This window comes from Notolepis coatsorum, assembly GCF_963971535.1.
Source record: "Notolepis coatsorum genome assembly, chromosome: 6".
NCBI classification, from domain to species: Eukaryota; Metazoa; Chordata; class Actinopteri; order Aulopiformes; family Paralepididae; genus Notolepis; species Notolepis coatsorum.
The window spans coordinates 66101555-66120687 of record NC_140170.1 but is presented as its reverse complement, the minus strand read 5'-3'; the positions used below and the strand labels follow the sequence as shown (position 1 = coordinate 66120687).

Genomic DNA, 19133 nt, shown 5'->3' with positions numbered 1-19133 from the left:
TAATATTACACTGATTACCCTCCGGCTCGAAGGACCAATTGTAACTGAGGGGTACAATTCCCTGACTGTATGGTTAGATATGATACTTACTACCACTACCTCTTGTACTTTAGACTCTGGCCACCCAGTACTAGGTATGAATATGTTGAACACTCCCACCTGATAAACGGATCCAACACAAATGTACCAAATCGAAAGTTTGAGTTTTAATACATAGCAAAAGGTATGTACAACGATCACTTAATTACATTTATGATTTGAAATAGTATGCACTTTTATGGCAAATGAGTATTCGTAGGTAGATCAATATCGAATGTCCAATCTCTGATTGCGCAGGAAGCAAATATACAACCTGGAATATTTAGGGAACAATAGCGATGATACTTGAATGATTATATAGCTGGATACACTAGGGGAAGGTTCCGACTGCTTGTAGGACAGCTGGAGGGGGGGGGGGGGTTAGAGAGTCACTGGCTGGATCCCGTCTGGCCGAGGGTATCTTGGGAGAGTCCACAGTTGTGCGACACGGTGCCCAACGATCCTCGATCCACAGATGAATGCAGTTGGACCCTCTGTGGCCGGCGTCCTCCGGTCCACGACGGAGAGACGTGAGGCGACCTCACTGTGCAGAGCGCCGTCTCACCTGTCGTCCTCTCCGGGGGGGGTATTTCCAACACACCGCAGTGTTGGCCTTTATCCATAGAATAATCAAAGTACTCAAAGCATAATCCAAGCCGGGGAAGGCTAGCCGTCGTCGGTAGAATAATCCAATATACAGGTCCACTCGCTCTTTGGCCTGGAGCTCCTCGGGTGCAGCTTCACGTGGGGTCAACCACCCTGGATAAGCGTCCAGCTGATGCCCGAAACGATGGGGGTGCTGATTACTATAGAACTCTTACCGCACGAGGCACTATATATGAATAGACTATTATTAGCTTAATAGAATACGTCCAACTCGACGATATAGTGCCAAATATGACTATTCAAATATTAATATACACGATGTCTCAATGCCGATACTGGGCCGAATTGGCCTTACTGCCCACACGTGGTTCGCGGGGAGGCTTTTGCGTCTGTCACTCTGTTGGAGGGTAAGGAACTGGACTAAAAGGAAGTTCTACTTTAATAGCGCAGTATATATACGCACTATGAATAAATAGTACCATTAGTGGTGCGGTAGACATATTCCTACGCGGAACTAGGACTTGTCCATACATGTTGAGCGGTACGATTGAACTTGGTCTGAGGGGTATGGCGACCTGGCACCAAGGTCTCGTCCAATGGTAGAATGGAGACTATTATGGGATGTTCAGTAGACTAGAAGGGATATTCAATGCATATTGTACAAGGAATATACAAGGGATATCAGGGGATATCAGGGGATATACAAATACAATTAAATATATATATATAAATAAATATATATATTCGGTTTAATCTGATCCTTCAGAACACAAAGGATTACGATTATATAGCAGCATGGAATACACACCACTTGAAGATGACTGATGAGACATGCACCGATGCATATGCAGGGTTTCATAAATCCAAAACAAAGCACCTTATGCACGTTTCATTTTCTAGTCATGAATTCATACACAGCCTTTTAACACGTTGAGTGCTATTTAATCGTTATTTTTTTTATTATCGATTTCCATAAATTTTTCATCAATCGTTACCAGTGGGGATCTATCTGAGCTCGAACAGGGAAAATACCGCGCCCTATCGTCTCTCTGGATGGTATTGCACCCATTGGATTGGACTGAATGAAATGGATGGGGGGGAAAAAAATAGTCCGGAATCCACATTTTATTTGTCAGGCATGTAACCGGAGACGATCCCATTCATTGCCGAGCCGCAGAACAGCGTGGAATATGTGTTTCCAGTACCCAGCGTTGGATCAATAAACGCGATCGATATTTGGAATGGCGATCAGGAATTGGAATAATCTTTTTGGAGAACATCTGATCTGAGGTAAGGAATCTATTTTACCAGTCTTGGGATAATCAAGAGTTTTTTCACCTATATCTCAGCGTGTCCCATATTAGTGCTGTGACAAACTGTCAAAAAGGGCTTTCGCTTTTGAGATACCCCTACCGGAGGTAGAACAAAACACAACATTGTTTTTCCTCATCTCTAAGGTCTCCCATATATGAAATGTATTCTTGTATAAAAATATTTTACTGCAAAAATAGGTAAATTGATAGATATTGTTATACACCCCCAAAGGAAAAAATAACCAAAATATAGCCTGGCCGTATGGGAGTTGAGACATATAAACTCATGTAGATTAATAATACAAGCTCCAAGAGCTTTCAAAATTGGCATGCTAGCAGTCAGACAGTTGCTTAACATAATAGAAAAACCTGGATGTGAATATCTTTATGCATGTAGGAAATATATACCTATGTACACATACTTAAAATAAGCGGAAATGTAAAAAATGAATATCTCTGCAGAATGTTCTCATTTACTTTGTAGTAGCTCTGCCATGGATTGTCATAGAAACACAGATGAGGGCTTTTCGGAAAGGTGTGGTTGTGCTGAATCCAGCAATACCACATGTGTAAATATAGCATGCATGGTCAGGGAGTTACATCAGTAAATGTATGAGGTGTCCTAAATTAAAGAAAATGAAACATTTACATAATGAAGTCTTCAGTCCAAAGCCCATTATCAGTGTTGAGAAGCATGTTGACAAATTCAATGTTACTGCTATGTCCACACCAGCAGAGGACAGTAGAGCCTGCACTGCTTACAGTTTATTACAGTTGTGGTGTGGTCAACAATTGGTTACTGTTAGGCTACCAGTTGGATCCTGCTGTAGCTATCTGCATCATTGTCTTCATGGATACTTCATAACTTGACAGGTAAATCATTGCAAATATTATGTGATGTGAAAATGCTGAGACTAACTTTCCTAATCTAAGTAGCTAAATAGCCTAGCTTAACTAGAAAGTAGTTAAGTAGTAGTAGTTAAGTTGAGTAGGCTATGATTAGCACAATTCTTACGGCTGATAATACCATAACGTTAGGTTACATGTGTAATTCAACATTTTATTACATGCGTGTGAAAATACTAATTCTGAAATGTATATCTTTCCTTTTTACTAGTCTCTTGAAACAATGGAGAATGTCTTACAGACATTGGATCCAAATCTGTGTATCATCTGTGGGAAACATTTGGAAAAAGGCAAGAAAAAAGATCCCTACATCCAAAGGCCCACAGTAGAAGGCCTCCAACGCATACTTACTGTTGCTCAGCAGAGAGATGATGATGTTCATAAAACCCTGGCTCCATATACAGATGACATACTTTCCTCCAAAATAAATGTATCATCATGTATCATGTAGAGCAAAATACTCCAGTAAGACCAACATCAGTGAGCATCAAGTTGTAAATGTTGAGAGTGAGAGCCTATTCAAAGTGACGAAAACATCGTTCTTCCATCTCAGAAATATAGCAAAAGTACGACCATTTATTAATCAGAACGATGCTGAGAAGCTAATTCATGCATTCATATCTAGCCGGTTAGACTACTGTAATGCACTTTTCACAGGTCTCCCTAAGAAAACCACAGAGAGGCTTCAGCTAATCCAAAACTCTGCAGCCCGACTGCTAACTAGCTTCCTGTAACATTTAGAATTGACTTTAAGGTCCTTCTCCTTACATACAAAGCTCTAAATGGACAGGGACCTAGCTACATCGCCAACACTCTAATAAATTACACACCAACAAGAACACTGCGATCATCAGCTGCTGGACTACTAGAGGCTCCCAGAAGCAGTCAAAAGAGGATCGGTAATGCAGCCTTTATCAACTATGCCCCAAAACTATGGAACAAACTACCCCAAAACATCAGGGAAGCCAACTCGCTAGACATCTTTAAAAGACAGCTTAAAACCTATCTCTTTGCTCAGGCATTTCACTGATAGATATCTGCTACCACCTAGTGGCAAGAGGAAACATCAGGGATATCCTGACACAACTTGTATTTATTCTTACCCTGCCTACTCTTTTACACTGCCTATCAAATTCATGTGTCGGTTATTGCACTTTTTACTTCTTACTGATGACTATTTTTAAACTGAATCATTTTAAATGATTCTTATTATTTGCCTATTAGGATGCTAGATCCTAATGTGAAACACTGTGATTTGCCATATCTTGCTATGCTCGCTCATGCCTGTATTTTTTATGTCCGTCGGTTATTGCACTTTTTACTTCTTACTGATGACTATTTTTAAACTGAATCATTTTAAACTATTTTTATTATTTTAATTACAGGAGTATTCTGAATAGAGAGCCTATTAGGATGCTAGATCCTAATGTGAAACACTATGATTTGCCATATCTTGCTATGCTCGCTCATGCCTGTATTTTTTATGTCCGTTCTATTTTATAAAAAATTTAATTTTTTTTATTTTACTATTTTTAAACTGAATCATTTTAAACTATTTTTACTATTTGTGTTACTGAAAACTGTAAGCGGAGAGCCTATTGGGATGCTAGATCCTAATGTGAAACACTGTGATTCTACCTGTCTATCTTTTTATGCTCGCTTATGCCTGTATTTTTTACTGTTGTGAAGCACTTTGAACTGCAACCTCTGTATGAAAAGTGCTATACAAATAAAGTTATTATTATTATCTGCACCAGTGTCATCAAGAAGACTGAGTAGGGTTGATACAACATCATTTAACATACGAAGAGATTGTTTCATTTGTGGGAAGGCCAGTACTAGACCAGAACCTCTGACAGCCATTACAACTGGTACAGGCAAGAGTACCAGAGACAAGGTCCTTCATGCAGCATCTAAAAGGCTTGATGAAGATGTACATCTTCGGCTACTTTCATACCCAGATCTATTTGCGTATGATGCCAAATATCATAGAAGCTGCCGTGCACACTACATATCTGAACGAAATATAGCAGCTGCCAGGCGAAGACAAGAATAAAAAAAGCAGACCAATATCTATGACAAAGCCTTTATTAAGCTCACTGAAGACATTGATAAAACAGTATTGTCTGAAGATATGAAAGTGATAACTCTAATCTCTTTGACTGATAGTTATGATGACATACTGAAGACCCTTTCTGAGGAAGAAGATGAGACCACGGTCCAACACAAGAAATATAGATCCTGGAAACTGAAGGAAAGGCTCATACAGCATTACAAGGATAGGCTGGTATTTGTCGCATGTGCCGGAAAGTCAGATCTGGTGTGCTCTGAGAGTATGCCCGTTGGTTATGCAATGAGGGAAGCTGCCCAACTCACAGAAAAGACAGAAGACTGTGAGACAACACTTCCACAGACAAGTCAGAGTCTCTCTGAAACCCAAATATTACACAGGGCTGCAGACATATTGAGGAAAAGCATGGAGCAGGTTGAACATGACTGTAAATCATATGTCATCAGTGATCGGCTATCGTGTCTCCAATGCAGCAAGTATGTACCCAACATCCTGTATGACTTTGTGAACTGGTGTGTTGATTCACACGCCCACAGACATTACCAAACATGTGATGAGGAACCAGCTTTGAAGGACAATCTGTGTGTGATTGCAATCTGCCATGATCTCATTGCACAGTGCTGTCACATCAAGACGCCAATCACACTGGGACTTGCCATTTTGATTCATCATGAGTTTGGTAGTAAGACACTCATCGATGAGCTCAGTGCAATGGGGCACTGCATTTCCTATACAGAGGTTAGGCACTTCCTCACATCTGTGGCAGCAGACCAGATATCAAGGACAGAGAGTGGTGTCTACATCCCAACTGGCCTCACTGGAGTCTCTGAACACGGAATTGTTGATGCAGCCATCGACAACTTTGATCAAAATGAGGACACTCTGGAAGGGAAGCATACAACCCATGCTATGGCTTCTGTTGTGTACCGAAGAGGCCATGTCTCCACAGCAGATAAATGCCTGGCACGGGTCCCAGAGAGGTCTCTCACCACCTTAAACACATTTGACTTGAACGGAGATAAACTTCACAGGTACATTTTGTATATTTCTTTTTTTATCTGAAATCTGTTTGTTATGTATTTGCTCAGTCACATGAAATACAAAAAAATTATGGGGGGGGGGGGGGGGTCAGTATAAATGTATTTAGAGTATTCTGATTTGATATTTAATGCATATGATCACAAGCTTATCTTCTCATTTCAATTTTGATTACAGATACATCAAATCTCCAAAGCGGCCAGAACCACCTGAACTTCCCAAACTTGAGATACTGCACACAAACACAGCAGTCTATAAAGCAGCTGAAGATAGAGATCTGGTATGGAAGCTGGCCCGAAACATAAGTGAGAATCAGCAGCATGTCCCTTCATGGTCTGCATTCAATGCCTTCACATCAGACACTGCTTGTCCAGTAGCCAGTGTACTCTACATGCCCTTCATAAGAGAATCACCCACAGAATTGTCCACCATCTACACATCTATGATACGACTTGTACAGCTTGCTGCAGAACTGGGACAACACCATATTCTTGTGACTGCAGACCTAGCTATTTATAGTAAAGCGCAACAGATCTTGTGGAGCAAACCACCACCCTTACAAGGAAAGATCACAATGAGACTGGGAGGTATGCATATCATGATGGCTTACCTTGCAAGCATCGGAAAGCTCTATGGTGATGGCGGACTCTTTGACATACTAACTGAGTCAGATGTGTATGCAGAGGGAACAGCTCGACAATTGCTTCAAGGGAAACATCTGGCAAGAGGAGTAAGGAGCATAAAGCTAGCCTCTGAGGCCCTGTTCCGGCTCTTCTGGAAAGCCATGTAATCATGGCTTGAAAAGCAAGGCCAATGTGCAATGACTGGAGCACAAGAGCAACTCCTACGACATGTACAGCATGCATTTCATGATAATGACAAGGCCACTGCTCAACAGCTCATCGGTGAGGTGGAGACTGAACTTCCTGAGATCCAGAACAGTATCCAGATGTTCACAAATGAGGGAGTTAAGCAATCAGCAACCTTTGGATACTGGTTAACGTTCCTAAAGGGTGCTGATCTGTTGCTAAGGATGCTTCGTTCCGAGCGTGAAGCTGACTTTCAACTATACCTGAATTGCATGTGTGAAGTTATGCCTTGGTTCAGAGCTGCTGGAAGGACCAATTATGCCAAGTACATGCCCGTCTATGTTGCCGAAATGAAAGCCCTTGAACATGAACAACCAGAAGCATACACATTCATGCAACAAGGTGGATTTGTTGTTCGCCGGTCGGAGGATCGAAACTTCAACTGTGTTGCTACTGATCAGGCACTGGAGCAAACCATCAACAGAGAAGGCAAGAGTCAGGGTGGAGTTGTTGGCTTCACATTACGAAAAGGGAGCTCTCACAAGATTGTTGATGACAAGACATGTGACCACAGCATATGTGGATGCCATGAAAGAGCTTTGTGACACTGATGCAAAGTGCCCGAAAGCACACCAGGAGCATGGAGCATCTAGGATGGACAGAGATGAGAGAGACATACAGAAGATAATGGAAGCAGTGGAGCAGAAGCAGAACCCGTTTGATCTCGATAGCATTCCTGAGGAACTGATCAACATTGCAAGTGGTCAGGTTGCATCTGAGAAAGTTGCAAAAGAGCTCTCAAGCTTCCTCCAAGACGGTGCAGAGCAGAATGTCATCTTTATTGAACAACGCCTGGAAAAATCCAAAAGAACTAAGAGCTTCTGGGAGCCAGAGAAAAGAAAACAGTGTGCAACCTTCAAAGACATGAAAACATCAGTTGGAGTCAGTGTACTCAGAAAGGTTCACATGGACTCAGATGTGCTCTTTCGAAGGTTACTTGCTGTCTCCAAGCAAAGAGAGGTGTCCATGGAGACTGTGATGTCTCATGAACTTGCTGCTGTCCCCCCCTCTTTGTTTTATGATGATGGAAGCATGAGGAAGACAACAAAAGCTGACCTTGCTAAGAAACTGGAGTCTGTAGTTGAAGAGATACAGCAGCTGCCTAATGTTGCAGAACCATCAGCATACATCATAGATGGCATGGCTCTTCTACAGTCTCCATGACTCAGGCTTTCAGACATACAATGATCTGGGTGAGTGTGTCTGGAAAAGGATCACAACAATAATGGGAAAGGAAGGCATCAACTGCGTTGTTACAGTGTTTGACAGATATGACCATCAACACTCAATCAAAGACCTTGAAAGGCAAAGAAGAGGCACCATCCAAACCAGCAGACCAACACATATTATCACAGGACAATCACGTGTTCCTAACTACAGGAAATACCTGAGGATCAGTGGGAACAAGGCTGCTCTATGTAGCTTTGTCAGCAACTACATAACCAATACAGGGCCACAGATAATCTCTTCAGAGAACACAGTCATCTTGGCAGGTGGCTTTGAAAATGGTGAGGAGGTTAAGACGGTTAGCAAGTCAGGCGTTGACAGCTTGACAGATCTTTATAGTGACCAGGAGGAGGCTGACACAAGATTGGTGTTACATGTAATACACCTTGCACAGTCACATTCTCGTCTCATTGTCAAATGTGATGATACAGATGTACTGGTTTTGCTTGTGTACTATTCAAGCAAAGGGATGTTTGGATCCTCAACAGTGTTCATGCACTCTGGACATGGCCCAAAGGAAAGATTTGTCCCAGTCTGTTCCATCGCTCAGAAGCTTGGAGCAGCACTTTGTGAGTGTTTACCTGCATGCCACGCTCTCACAGGTTGCGATACCACAAGCAGCTTGTACAGAATTGGGAAGACCACTGCCTTCACAAGACTGAAGACCCATCTGAGTGAGTTAAAAGAAATGGCCAATTTTGGACTGTCTGAAAGCCTAGAGGAGGCTTTTCCTGTGGCAAGAAAGTATGCCCTCCTCCTGTATGGCCAAAAGAAAATGGAGAATGGACTTCCTTGCACCAACCTGGATGAGCTGAGGTACACACTAGCAGCTACCACAGATTCATCAGCTGCAAATCTACCCCCAACAGAAGATGCCTTCCAGCAACATGTGTTGAGAGCCTTATACCAAACAGCAGTGTGGCGTCACAGCCATCTGGCCAAGCCTCTTCTATGGAACCCAGTTGGTAGAGGGTGGAGGCTCAGAGAAGATGGGTCCATTGAACCTGTGATGTTCCAGAAAGCACCGGCACCTAAGGAAGTTCGAGACATCACCCACCTGTACTGTAAAGATGGAAACTGCAATGATGCCAGCAAATGCCAATGTCTTTCAGTGGGCTTGACTTGCACTGAGTTTTGCTCTTGCTCTTTCCCTGACTGCCCAAATATGATCCATTTTGTCACTGATGATAATGTGGATGAGTGACAGTGATGTGTTGCTGTAGATTGAAATAAAGGTGTTCTATTTCAATTTCAACCTGATTTAATTGGATCTTTGTTTCCATATGAAGTATCATAAAATGTATCATATGAAATGTATAATTTATTAAATGTATTATAAATATATTAACAGACCAGAACATTACCTCAAGTGACTTTACTTTGCAGTAACATTGAATTTGTCAACATGCTTCTCACCACTGATAATGGGCTTTGGACTGAAGACTTCATTATGTAAATGTTTCATTTTCTTTAATTTAGGACACCTCATACATTTACTGATGTAAGTCCCTGGCCATGCATGGTATATTTACACATGTGGTATTGCTGGATTCAGCACAACCACACTTTTCCGAAAAGCCCTCATCTGTGTTTCTATGACAATCCATGGCAGAGGTACTACAAAGTAAATGAGAACATTCTGCAGAGACATTCATTTTTTACATTTCCGCTTATTTTAAGTATGTGTACATAGGTATATATTTCCTACATGCATAAAGATATTCACATCCAGGTTTTTCTATTATGTTAAGCAACTGTCTGACTGCTAGCATGCCAATTTTGAAAGCTCTTGGAGCTTGTATTATTAATCTACATGAGTTTATATGTCTCAACTCCCATACGGCCAGGCTATATTTGTTATTTTTTCCTTTGGGGTGTATAACAATATCTATCAATTTACCTATTTTTGCAGTAAAATATTTTTATACAAGAATCCATTTCATATATGGGAGACCTTAGAGATAAGGAAAAACAATGTTGTGTTTTGTTCTACCTCCGGTAGGGGTATCTCAACATTTTGGGGGCATTGTCACTAGGCTATATGTGTGTGTGTGGCTGTGAGTGTGTGTGCTGATCAGGAAATAAGATAATCGATTTTTCAGCCCGCTTCTCTAGCGTGCATAAGTACACATATACTATCGATAATCTAGCATTTATTTGAAAACGATTCATAAATAGGCCGAAAAATGACAACGTGTTTTGTGTATTCCACTGAAGCGCGATTCCTGCAGAATCACCTTTTTTCTGGAAGTTTAAAAAAACTAGCGTTTTTTGGTATAAAACGGAAATGTACCGATTAAAAAACAATCCGTTTCGACAATGTTGACTGCAAACAAGTCATTGATAAGCGACGGCCGTATTAGACACATAGCCATAATTTAAGATATAGTTTATGCGTTCGCAAATGTGCTTGCCCTCCCATTGACTACAGAGCTGGCACTCAAGCGCTATTTCTGGCGCCCCCTGCTGGCACTCAAAGTGTTAACAATGAGGCCCCGGGAGTTACGGCTACGTTCACACTGCAGGCAAAAGTGGCCCAAATCAGATTTTTCACAAACCACATGGAATCTGATCTTTTCAATTCTGATTTGGGCCACTTTCATATATATGTGGTCCTAAATCAGATACAGGTCTGATTTTTTCCAATGTGACCTCAGTCTGAACATATCAGAATTCATGCAACTTTTACGTCACTGTAGATTGACATTAGGGATGTCAGATATGATCTGCCTACCGATATTGGCATTAAATTGTGATATCGGAAAATATCGGTATCGGTTTTCAATTTTTTTTTTTTACATTTATTTAACCTTTATTTACCCAGGCAAGCAAGTACCGGTAAGAACAAATTCTGATTTTATTTATTGTCAAAAGTATGCATAATGTTGTGTTAATTCCACGACAAGAGATATGTAATGTTAATTACCTGAAATTATTCCATTTTTTGGGGGGGGGGAACCCTGCATATATCGGTATCGGTTGATATCGGTATCGGAAATTAAGAGTTGGACAATATCGGTATATCGGTAAAAAAGCCAATATCGAGCATATCACAATTCTGTGGCGGGAGTCACTCAGTGAATACAAACATGGAAGTCAGCTGTGATGGAGATGGTCAGTGGAGGGAGGGAGCGTATAAGTATTTGGGGTGATACTTCTGTACAAGCAAAACTCGAGGGGGCACATCACCGGTGTACTGGTTTTTTAAAGCATATTGAAAGAAGAAATGGCTCTCTTCACCTCCTCCTCACCCCCATTATCATCTGCTCATGAATTTGCCTCCACTGCACATCAAGTTATAAATTAAACCATAAACTGTAACTTCGGTTTCCTCCATGTTTACGTCCATCGTTGTTATTGTTCATTTGCACATGCAAGTAAGTTATGGAGCGTGACCAGTTCACACTGGACTCTGATATTGGCCACATAAAAAATAAATAGCGTGAACAGGTCGCGGCTGGGTGGCGCAGCGGACATTGCGCTCGTCACCAACGCATGAGACACCGGTATCGAATCCGGCTGTCAGCGTTGCCTCCGGCTTGGGCCAGTCGTCATACTAACTCAATTGGCAGAGTTAGCGGGTGGGAAGTCGAAGGGTGGTAATCTGGACGTTGTAAACAGCGACTCCTACAGGTCGGTTGGGGGACACCTGCACAGCAGAGACAGGAAAATGGCGGGGGCAGTGTGAGTCTCCTACACGTTACTCCTCGCCAAATGAGAGTCCACGCTGGTAGGTGAAAAGATGCGACTGGCTGCCTACACATGTATCGGAGGGGACATGCGATGGGCTTCTATCCTCCCTACAACCGGCCAGTGGGGGGCACATGCGAGCAACGATCAAGACAGGGGAGGGGAGAATTGGCACGGCTAAATTGGGATGGGAGAAAAATAGAAAAAGGGGAGAAAAAGTGGATCCAAAAAATTTAAAAATCGGATCTGAGCAATAAATGAGAATTGAGCAGTAAGGCCTGCAGTGTGAACGCAGCCGCATTGACTGTAAGAGGTTCATGTTGCTCCGTTCTCACCAGCTCCACTGGGGGAGGATCCATGCTGCTGAACATCTTGAAGAGGACTGTGATGTCGGCAGGATTCAGGGCTCCTTTGGACAGCATGGCACCCAGAGCCTGGCAGGCCCGCGGGTAGGCTGCTGCCGTGCCCAGAGCCAGGGTGATCTGACTGGCATCGTGACCCCTGAGAGATGAACCGGATAGAAAGTGATTAAAAACACACCAGTGACAGATCTACAATATTATGTTATGATTACCATCTTTTACTCATAGTATACATTCAGATTATAATTCTTTATTGCCTATATTCTGTATATATATATATAATATATAACCGATAGGGCATACAGATTGAATTTCCCCAAGGGGATCAATAAAGCAATATCTTATCTTATCTGCATCTTTGTTTACACTGTTTATTTTCTCATATTTTTATTTTCAGATACAATGTTATTGCCTATATTTAACCATTTCTACTATTAACCTGCCCATACCTGTGCCTCCCCTCCCCTCCCCCCTCTCCATGCTGCCCCAAATTTCCAAGTGCTCCTGTCCGTCTTCGTCAGGGACGTGACAGTGTTAGCAATCTGTTCTGCATGTTTTTCCATTGGGTTTATATTCTGGAGGGGAAACCCCTGCGAGCACGGGGGGGCATGAAACTCCACACAGAAAGGCCCTGAGGGATACCCCACCTGGGTACCTGGCAACGCGGCAACCTGGTCCCCAAGCGGGAATTGAACCCAGGACCTTCTTGCTGTGAGGCAACAGTGTAATACACCACATGCCGAGAAATCAAGATCCCCTCAGTTCTGTCCCCAGGCCATCAGGATGCTCAATGTGGACTCTATGCAACACTAACCCATCCATTCTACATTCATTGCATACACATCCACACACTCAAAGCTTTAACATTCTTCACTTTAAACACTTTTTTAACACTACACCATATTTTATCTATTTATTACTAAAGGTTTGCACTACATCTCTACCGTTGTTGCATTTTGTTGAAGTTTTGTATATTTTGTATATTGTTTTTTACTGTATGAAGCACAATCTCACAGGGCTCATACAGAACCAAGCATTTCACTGTAATGTACATGTAGTACTTTATATGTGACCAGTGTTGCGATGCTCATATCAACACAGGCTGCACGCACGCTAATGACGCCACATGCACGCACGCGCGCGCTCCCGCGCATAAATGTTCCCTCGCATAAGGACAGACTAAAAACAATGCCTAATTGCCTCTACGAATGGAATGTAACACCTGACGACCGGCGCTATTGATATGCAAAGTAGCCAGGTGTGTACTGCGAGTTGGCGCATCAGTCGAGTGCAGCGCATTCCTGCGTGCACGCGCTTCTGCTCACAAAACTTAGGTTGCCCGGAGTGCAATCTCGTCCCATGAGCAACACATCACTGTATGTGACAAATAAAACAAAATGTAAACTTCTGTGAGCTTTGCTCTTAAGCTTTGTGGAAAGGGGGGTGGGGGTTGTGGGAAGGGATGAATAACAAAGGGTGATTGGGTTGAGGAGGTGAGGACGAGGAAAGGTGAGACAAAAAGGTTGGATGTGAGGGAAGAAGAAGGGAAGGAGGAGGGGGGGGAGAGGTGTGAACAGAGACACCTGTAAAAGCTCCACAGTACCTATTATGTGCCGACTTCTGCACCTCCTGTCCGATCCTGCGCATGGCCGATCCTCCCTGCTCCTCCTGGGCCAGGATGGACATCATGGCCTGGGCGAAGAGGTAGGTGTGCTCCCCATGACACACCATCTTCTACAAGGGGGGGGGGGGGCACAGGAATAGAATCAAGTATAGAATGGACATTAAGATAAGACAAGATATTCCTTTATTGATCACCTTGGGGAAATTGGCACGTTATAGCAGCTGAGGACTGAGTACAGGTATGGGCAGGGTAATAGTAGACAGACAGAAATATAGGCAATACAATTCTAAATATAAAAATATGAGAAAAACAGTGTATATAATTAACTATGAATATAAGAATCTGAGAAAAATAAACAGTGTAAACAATATAATTAACTCTGAATATTACATTTTGGGAAAGAATAAACAGTGTAAACAATATAATTAACTGAATATAAAAATATGAGAAAAGATAAACAGTGTAAACAATAGAATTAACTCTGAATATATAAAAATGAGGGACAAAAACAGGAAAATGTAAACAAAAGTGCAGACGAGGGTCTGTATTCCCACACACACCAAGCCCTGTGAGCTGTGGTAAACGGAACGGGAAATAATCCACCCACGGGGAATAAAGAAAAGCTCCGCTCCAATTACTGCCGTTTGTCATTTTGCAGAAGAAAACAAGGTTTAAAAATGTAATTGGATATTTACGTAGTTGGGTGGCAGGGTGAGAGAAAAATCAATTTGTTTGAGTAATATAAAACATGAAAGGGAACTGAAACCAGTTTAAACCCTATTGTTAATTTAAGAAAGGCTTCTAAATACTGGCTTACGTTTAGACTGAGCAAGACGAATAATAATAATAATAATAATAATAACACATTGATTTATATATTTCACAAATATGCTTTGAGAACATTGAAGGCTTCTAAATACATGGAAGACATGTTGAAAGCTCATTGGGTTCAGTTCTAAAAGGAGCTACAAATGTCTTTTCACGATTGCCTTGGCCAGTGTCATGGAAATATTATCATGTCATTATAGATCTGTGTTGAGATATCATACATATTCTACCATTGTACAACTTGACTGGGTTAATACGCTCAGATAACTACTACAGTGTGTGTCTCTTGTTAGGACTAGGTTTTCCCTTCCTAGCCAGCCAAAGCAAGGCGGTGTTATTACTTCCCCTACTGAGAACCCAGTTTGTTTATACTTTCATCATCATATCTGATGTATAATGTTACGTCTATTTCTGTGTATAATGTACGTTCTGACCAGACCTCTGGGTAACTTTATGGTCAGACGCTTGTGTGTGAACATGTTGTCTCCGATTGTAAACTGTCCTTTTCTGCTGTGGCCACAGAGGAAATAATTAAACTATGCTTTCTATTGTTTTAATAACGCGACTCAGAATGATTTATACAACGGCTCCTCTTTTGTCCTTTAATATTTTCCATAACAGAAATATTTTCCATAACACCAGCAAACTCAGGGTCACACTCCACCAGTGGGTGGCAGGATGGTGGAAACAAATGAAGGTGAAATGAGTGTGCATGAGCTTAGGCCACTTCTGTACCCAAGTGAAGGATGATTTGTGAATAAACTAGACAAATACACATTCAATTGAGTGGCAATGAACTAAAAATGACATCCAATTGGAGTGGCCTATTGCAAAAAGGTAAAAAAGCCTCACAGCAAATTCTGGCAGGTTCTTCTCCAGGTTGTCCTCTCCTCCATCAAGCAGCGTGGCCAGAGACGTCCTCAGGACCCTGGAGAACACCTCCAGCTGCTGGCACGCCGTGGACACACTGGTGATCTCTCCCTGGTAGCCCGCATCTGAAATGAGCTAGACACACACACATACATCATGAAGCATGATCTTATTTAATGGATCTCCTCTCCCCCACATTGCTCCTAGATCGCTTAGGTCCTCCAGTCACTCTAATAAGACTAATTATTACATGGCACTGTTGTCGGTGAGTTTTCAAAACGAAAACACCCTTTTGTGCGTTGCCGCTAGGAAAACGCGTTTTCCTGCCAAAACGGCGTTGCCCTTTAACTTGGACATGCAAACGAAATAATTCGAAAATGAAACGTTGTAAGTGTAACCATGGCCTAAGGATGACCGTGCCTTTGCAGTTGCTGCCCCAAAGCTGTGGAATGCACTCCCTGTCTGCCTTTAAATCCAGGTTAAAATCCTAACCGTTTACCTAGCAGGCCTTTATTATGGAAAAGTATTATGTTCACCCTCTTACCGCTTTGTTAAACCTTTAGAAATCAGCTTACTATGGAACACTCTTGACATTCTCTTACTGTATAAATTTAGCTCAGGGTTACCCATGACTCTGGGTTCACTTCTCAGCAAGAGACATAGCCAGCCATTTTCTAGTACCTTGGAACTTCTGCCATAGCTAGAGAAACAGCCAGACTGTACATGGCCAAGCGTTTTTCTTTCCTTTGTAACCTTGTGTGTCTTACAGTATAAAGCCTGGAGTTATTAAACACTCTGGACTCACTTCTCAGATTGTGTGTCTTACAGTATATAACGCCCTGTTATTAAACACTCTGGGCTCACTTCTCAGATTGTGTGTCTTACAGTATAAAGCCCAGTTATTAAACACTCTGGGCTCACTTCTCAGATTGTGTGTCTTACAGTATAAAGGAGTTATTAAACACTCTGGACTCACTTCTCAGATTGTGTGTCTTACAGTATGGAGTTATTAAACACTCTGGGCTCACTTCTCAGATTGTGTCTTACAGTATAAAGCCTGGAATTATTAAACACTGGACTCACTTCTCAGATTGTCTTGTATTCTCTGCTTTGAACTGAGACTCTGTGCACAGAATAAACTATTTTCTTTTCCATCCTTTTGACTGGATCTCAATTTCTCTTAGGGGCCTTTCTCAATCACCAATCGGGGTCGAATCAGCGCCCCCGGGGACGGGGACGGGGGGGGGGACGGGGGGGGGGGGGAGTGTTCTCACTCAGACGGACACACCCCTTTTGGGTGCGCAGCGGCGCTGATTCGGAATACCCCCCGCTGAACCTGGGACGGTTAAAATAGGTAGTCTCTGGTGCGGGCCAGTGGGAGCGGGGGGCGTGACACACACAACGTCGTTACTGTAATGCTTTTCATGCTTGCTTGAATTTTGGGCAGATAAAACCACACAGTAACAACTGGACAATACCCACAAAACCGATATTTTTTTTGATCCACTTTTTCTCCCATTTTCTATTTTTCTCCCATCCCAATTTCGTATCATCCAATTCAACCCTCCCCTGTCTCGAACGCTGTTTCTTGCCTCCCACAAGCCGGCTGCAATGTGGACTAAGTCATACATAGCACGAGTCCCCTCCGATACTCGAGGTAACAGCAGTCACATCTTTTCACCTGCGCGGTGCGATCTTTCAGCGTCAGGGGTCTGCGCTTTGGAGGGGCGCCGCCCCATCGCTTCCTGATTCTACTGTGCAGGCGCACCAACCGACCTGTAGGAGTCGCTGTCCACAATGCCCCGATCCCCACCCATCAGTTTCCCACCCCCTAATACTGCCAATGTGTATTAGTATGGACGACCAGCTAAACTGAAAGCAATGTGGAGCGCTGGGCTCGAACGAGGGAACCCAGCGTCTCCAGTATTCGTGGTGAGCGCCTTGCCCACTGCACCACATAGCCGCCCACCCACAAAAACGATATTTATGGGCAATTTGAGAGTTCAGACCTCAACCAAACAAGCATGTGGAGCCTCAGAGCTCAGTGGATGAAAACATGAAGCCACGTTACAAAGCACAGCACTTCTGGCTCGCATTAGGCCTGGCAATTTTTGTTTGCCATGCTATGTCTATACATTGGTTTCTTGTTTGAATGCATTTATTTCTATTAGACCAGTGGTGCCCAACCAGTCGGCCGTGGTCGACCAATAGATCAATGACATTCAATATAATCGATGCGAGCAATGTTATTGGTAAAAGGCTAAGCTAACTAGCGTTAGCCGTTAGCTTAGCGTTATCGTTAACCCTGCAAAACACTCAAAAGCGGACTCTACAACAGAGTTCCATTCGTGAGAAAAGGGGGGTGGGTTATATTGACAAGGCTTGACAACAGAGGTTCAAATATAACTTCATATTTATTGGTTATTTGTTTCTTTTATATCAACATCCAGTCTCCAGTCTCCGTGTTAACACACTTCCTGTTTACATTTTCGAGCGTGACATCATCGCCTACGGCAAGCGTAAACGCTCAAAACGCAAACCGTAAACAGAACCCGGAGCGAACCAAGACTGAAGTGTGTACACAAACTAGAGGGGGGAAGTTCGCATCCGATCCTGAATGAGGACGGTACGGAATGGGTGAGTGAGAAAGGCCCCTTAAGCTCACCAGACTTGATAAAACAAATTTTCCACAACACATTTGAGCTTTTAAACTGCATAGTCTGATCTCACCTAGTTTCATGTTGTGTAATTTTCTATATATATATATATATTTTTTTTATCTTACTTGTTTGTCGTATTCGTATTGCTTTCTTTAACATGTTTTTACTGTGTTTTTACATCCGTTTATATGTACAGCACTTTGGTGCAACTACAGTAGTTTTAAATGTGCTTTAGAAATAAAAACGTACTTACTAACTTACACTGTTACACCCTCCATCATAGCCTGGTTTACTATATTACTGTACATCCGTACTCAAAAGTGTGACAACTAAAACACGTTCCTTTTGAAAACATCTTCTTCTAAAGGAGTGATCCGTCAGGGCAGGACTACCTTGACGGTGAAGTTGAGCATCAGGCAGTCTGGGTGCGCCTCGGCCAGCTTGTAGAACAGGTCCCTCCAGGTGGTGTGGGCGATCATCTGTTCCAGCCAAGCAGGTGTCTAAACAGAACCACACATATTAAACACACAGATCCATAACAGCACAAGTACAGTACATAGGTTTGGCATCCAACCAGAGTGCAAATGTAGCAGTAAAGTGCAACAGCAATATACAATGTACACAGGTGGTTAAACCGGGTACAAAATATACAAATTAGTACCACTGAGTAATAGTGGTAAATGTAATCAGATGCATGTACAGAGGTGTATTATATAAATAGAGGTGTACAAGCAAGTATATGAGGGTATATTCAGACACATATGGGTATATACTGTATATATGCGGTGATATAAATATATACGTGTAAATATGCTGTATATTCATCACTGTTGTACATGCTTTCATACAGAATATATGGGTAGACAGTGAAAGCAGTAGGTGGGTATAAATTGAGTATAGACAACAGACTTCAGAGTCGTACAGTAAATGTAAATAAATTTAAATAAAAAAGTGGGGGCGATTGTTAAGAGTTAATACAGAACTTTTGAAC

General features: G+C 42.3%; 1 protein-coding gene across 1 annotated transcript in view; it reads right to left on the bottom strand.

Moving 5' to 3' along the window:
* Nucleotides 1-19133, bottom strand: part of nelfcd (negative elongation factor complex member C/D) — a 58443-nt gene that overhangs the window by 31658 nt on the left and 7652 nt on the right. Inside the window, exons 5-8 of the mRNA XM_084316199.1 lie at nt 18535-18642; nt 15465-15617; nt 13764-13894; nt 12134-12299 (exon numbers count right to left, since the gene is read on the bottom strand). Coding sequence (XP_084172325.1) covers nt 12134-12299; nt 13764-13894; nt 15465-15617; nt 18535-18642 — 558 coding nt within the window. The remainder of the gene's footprint in view (nt 1-12133; nt 12300-13763; nt 13895-15464; nt 15618-18534; nt 18643-19133) is intronic.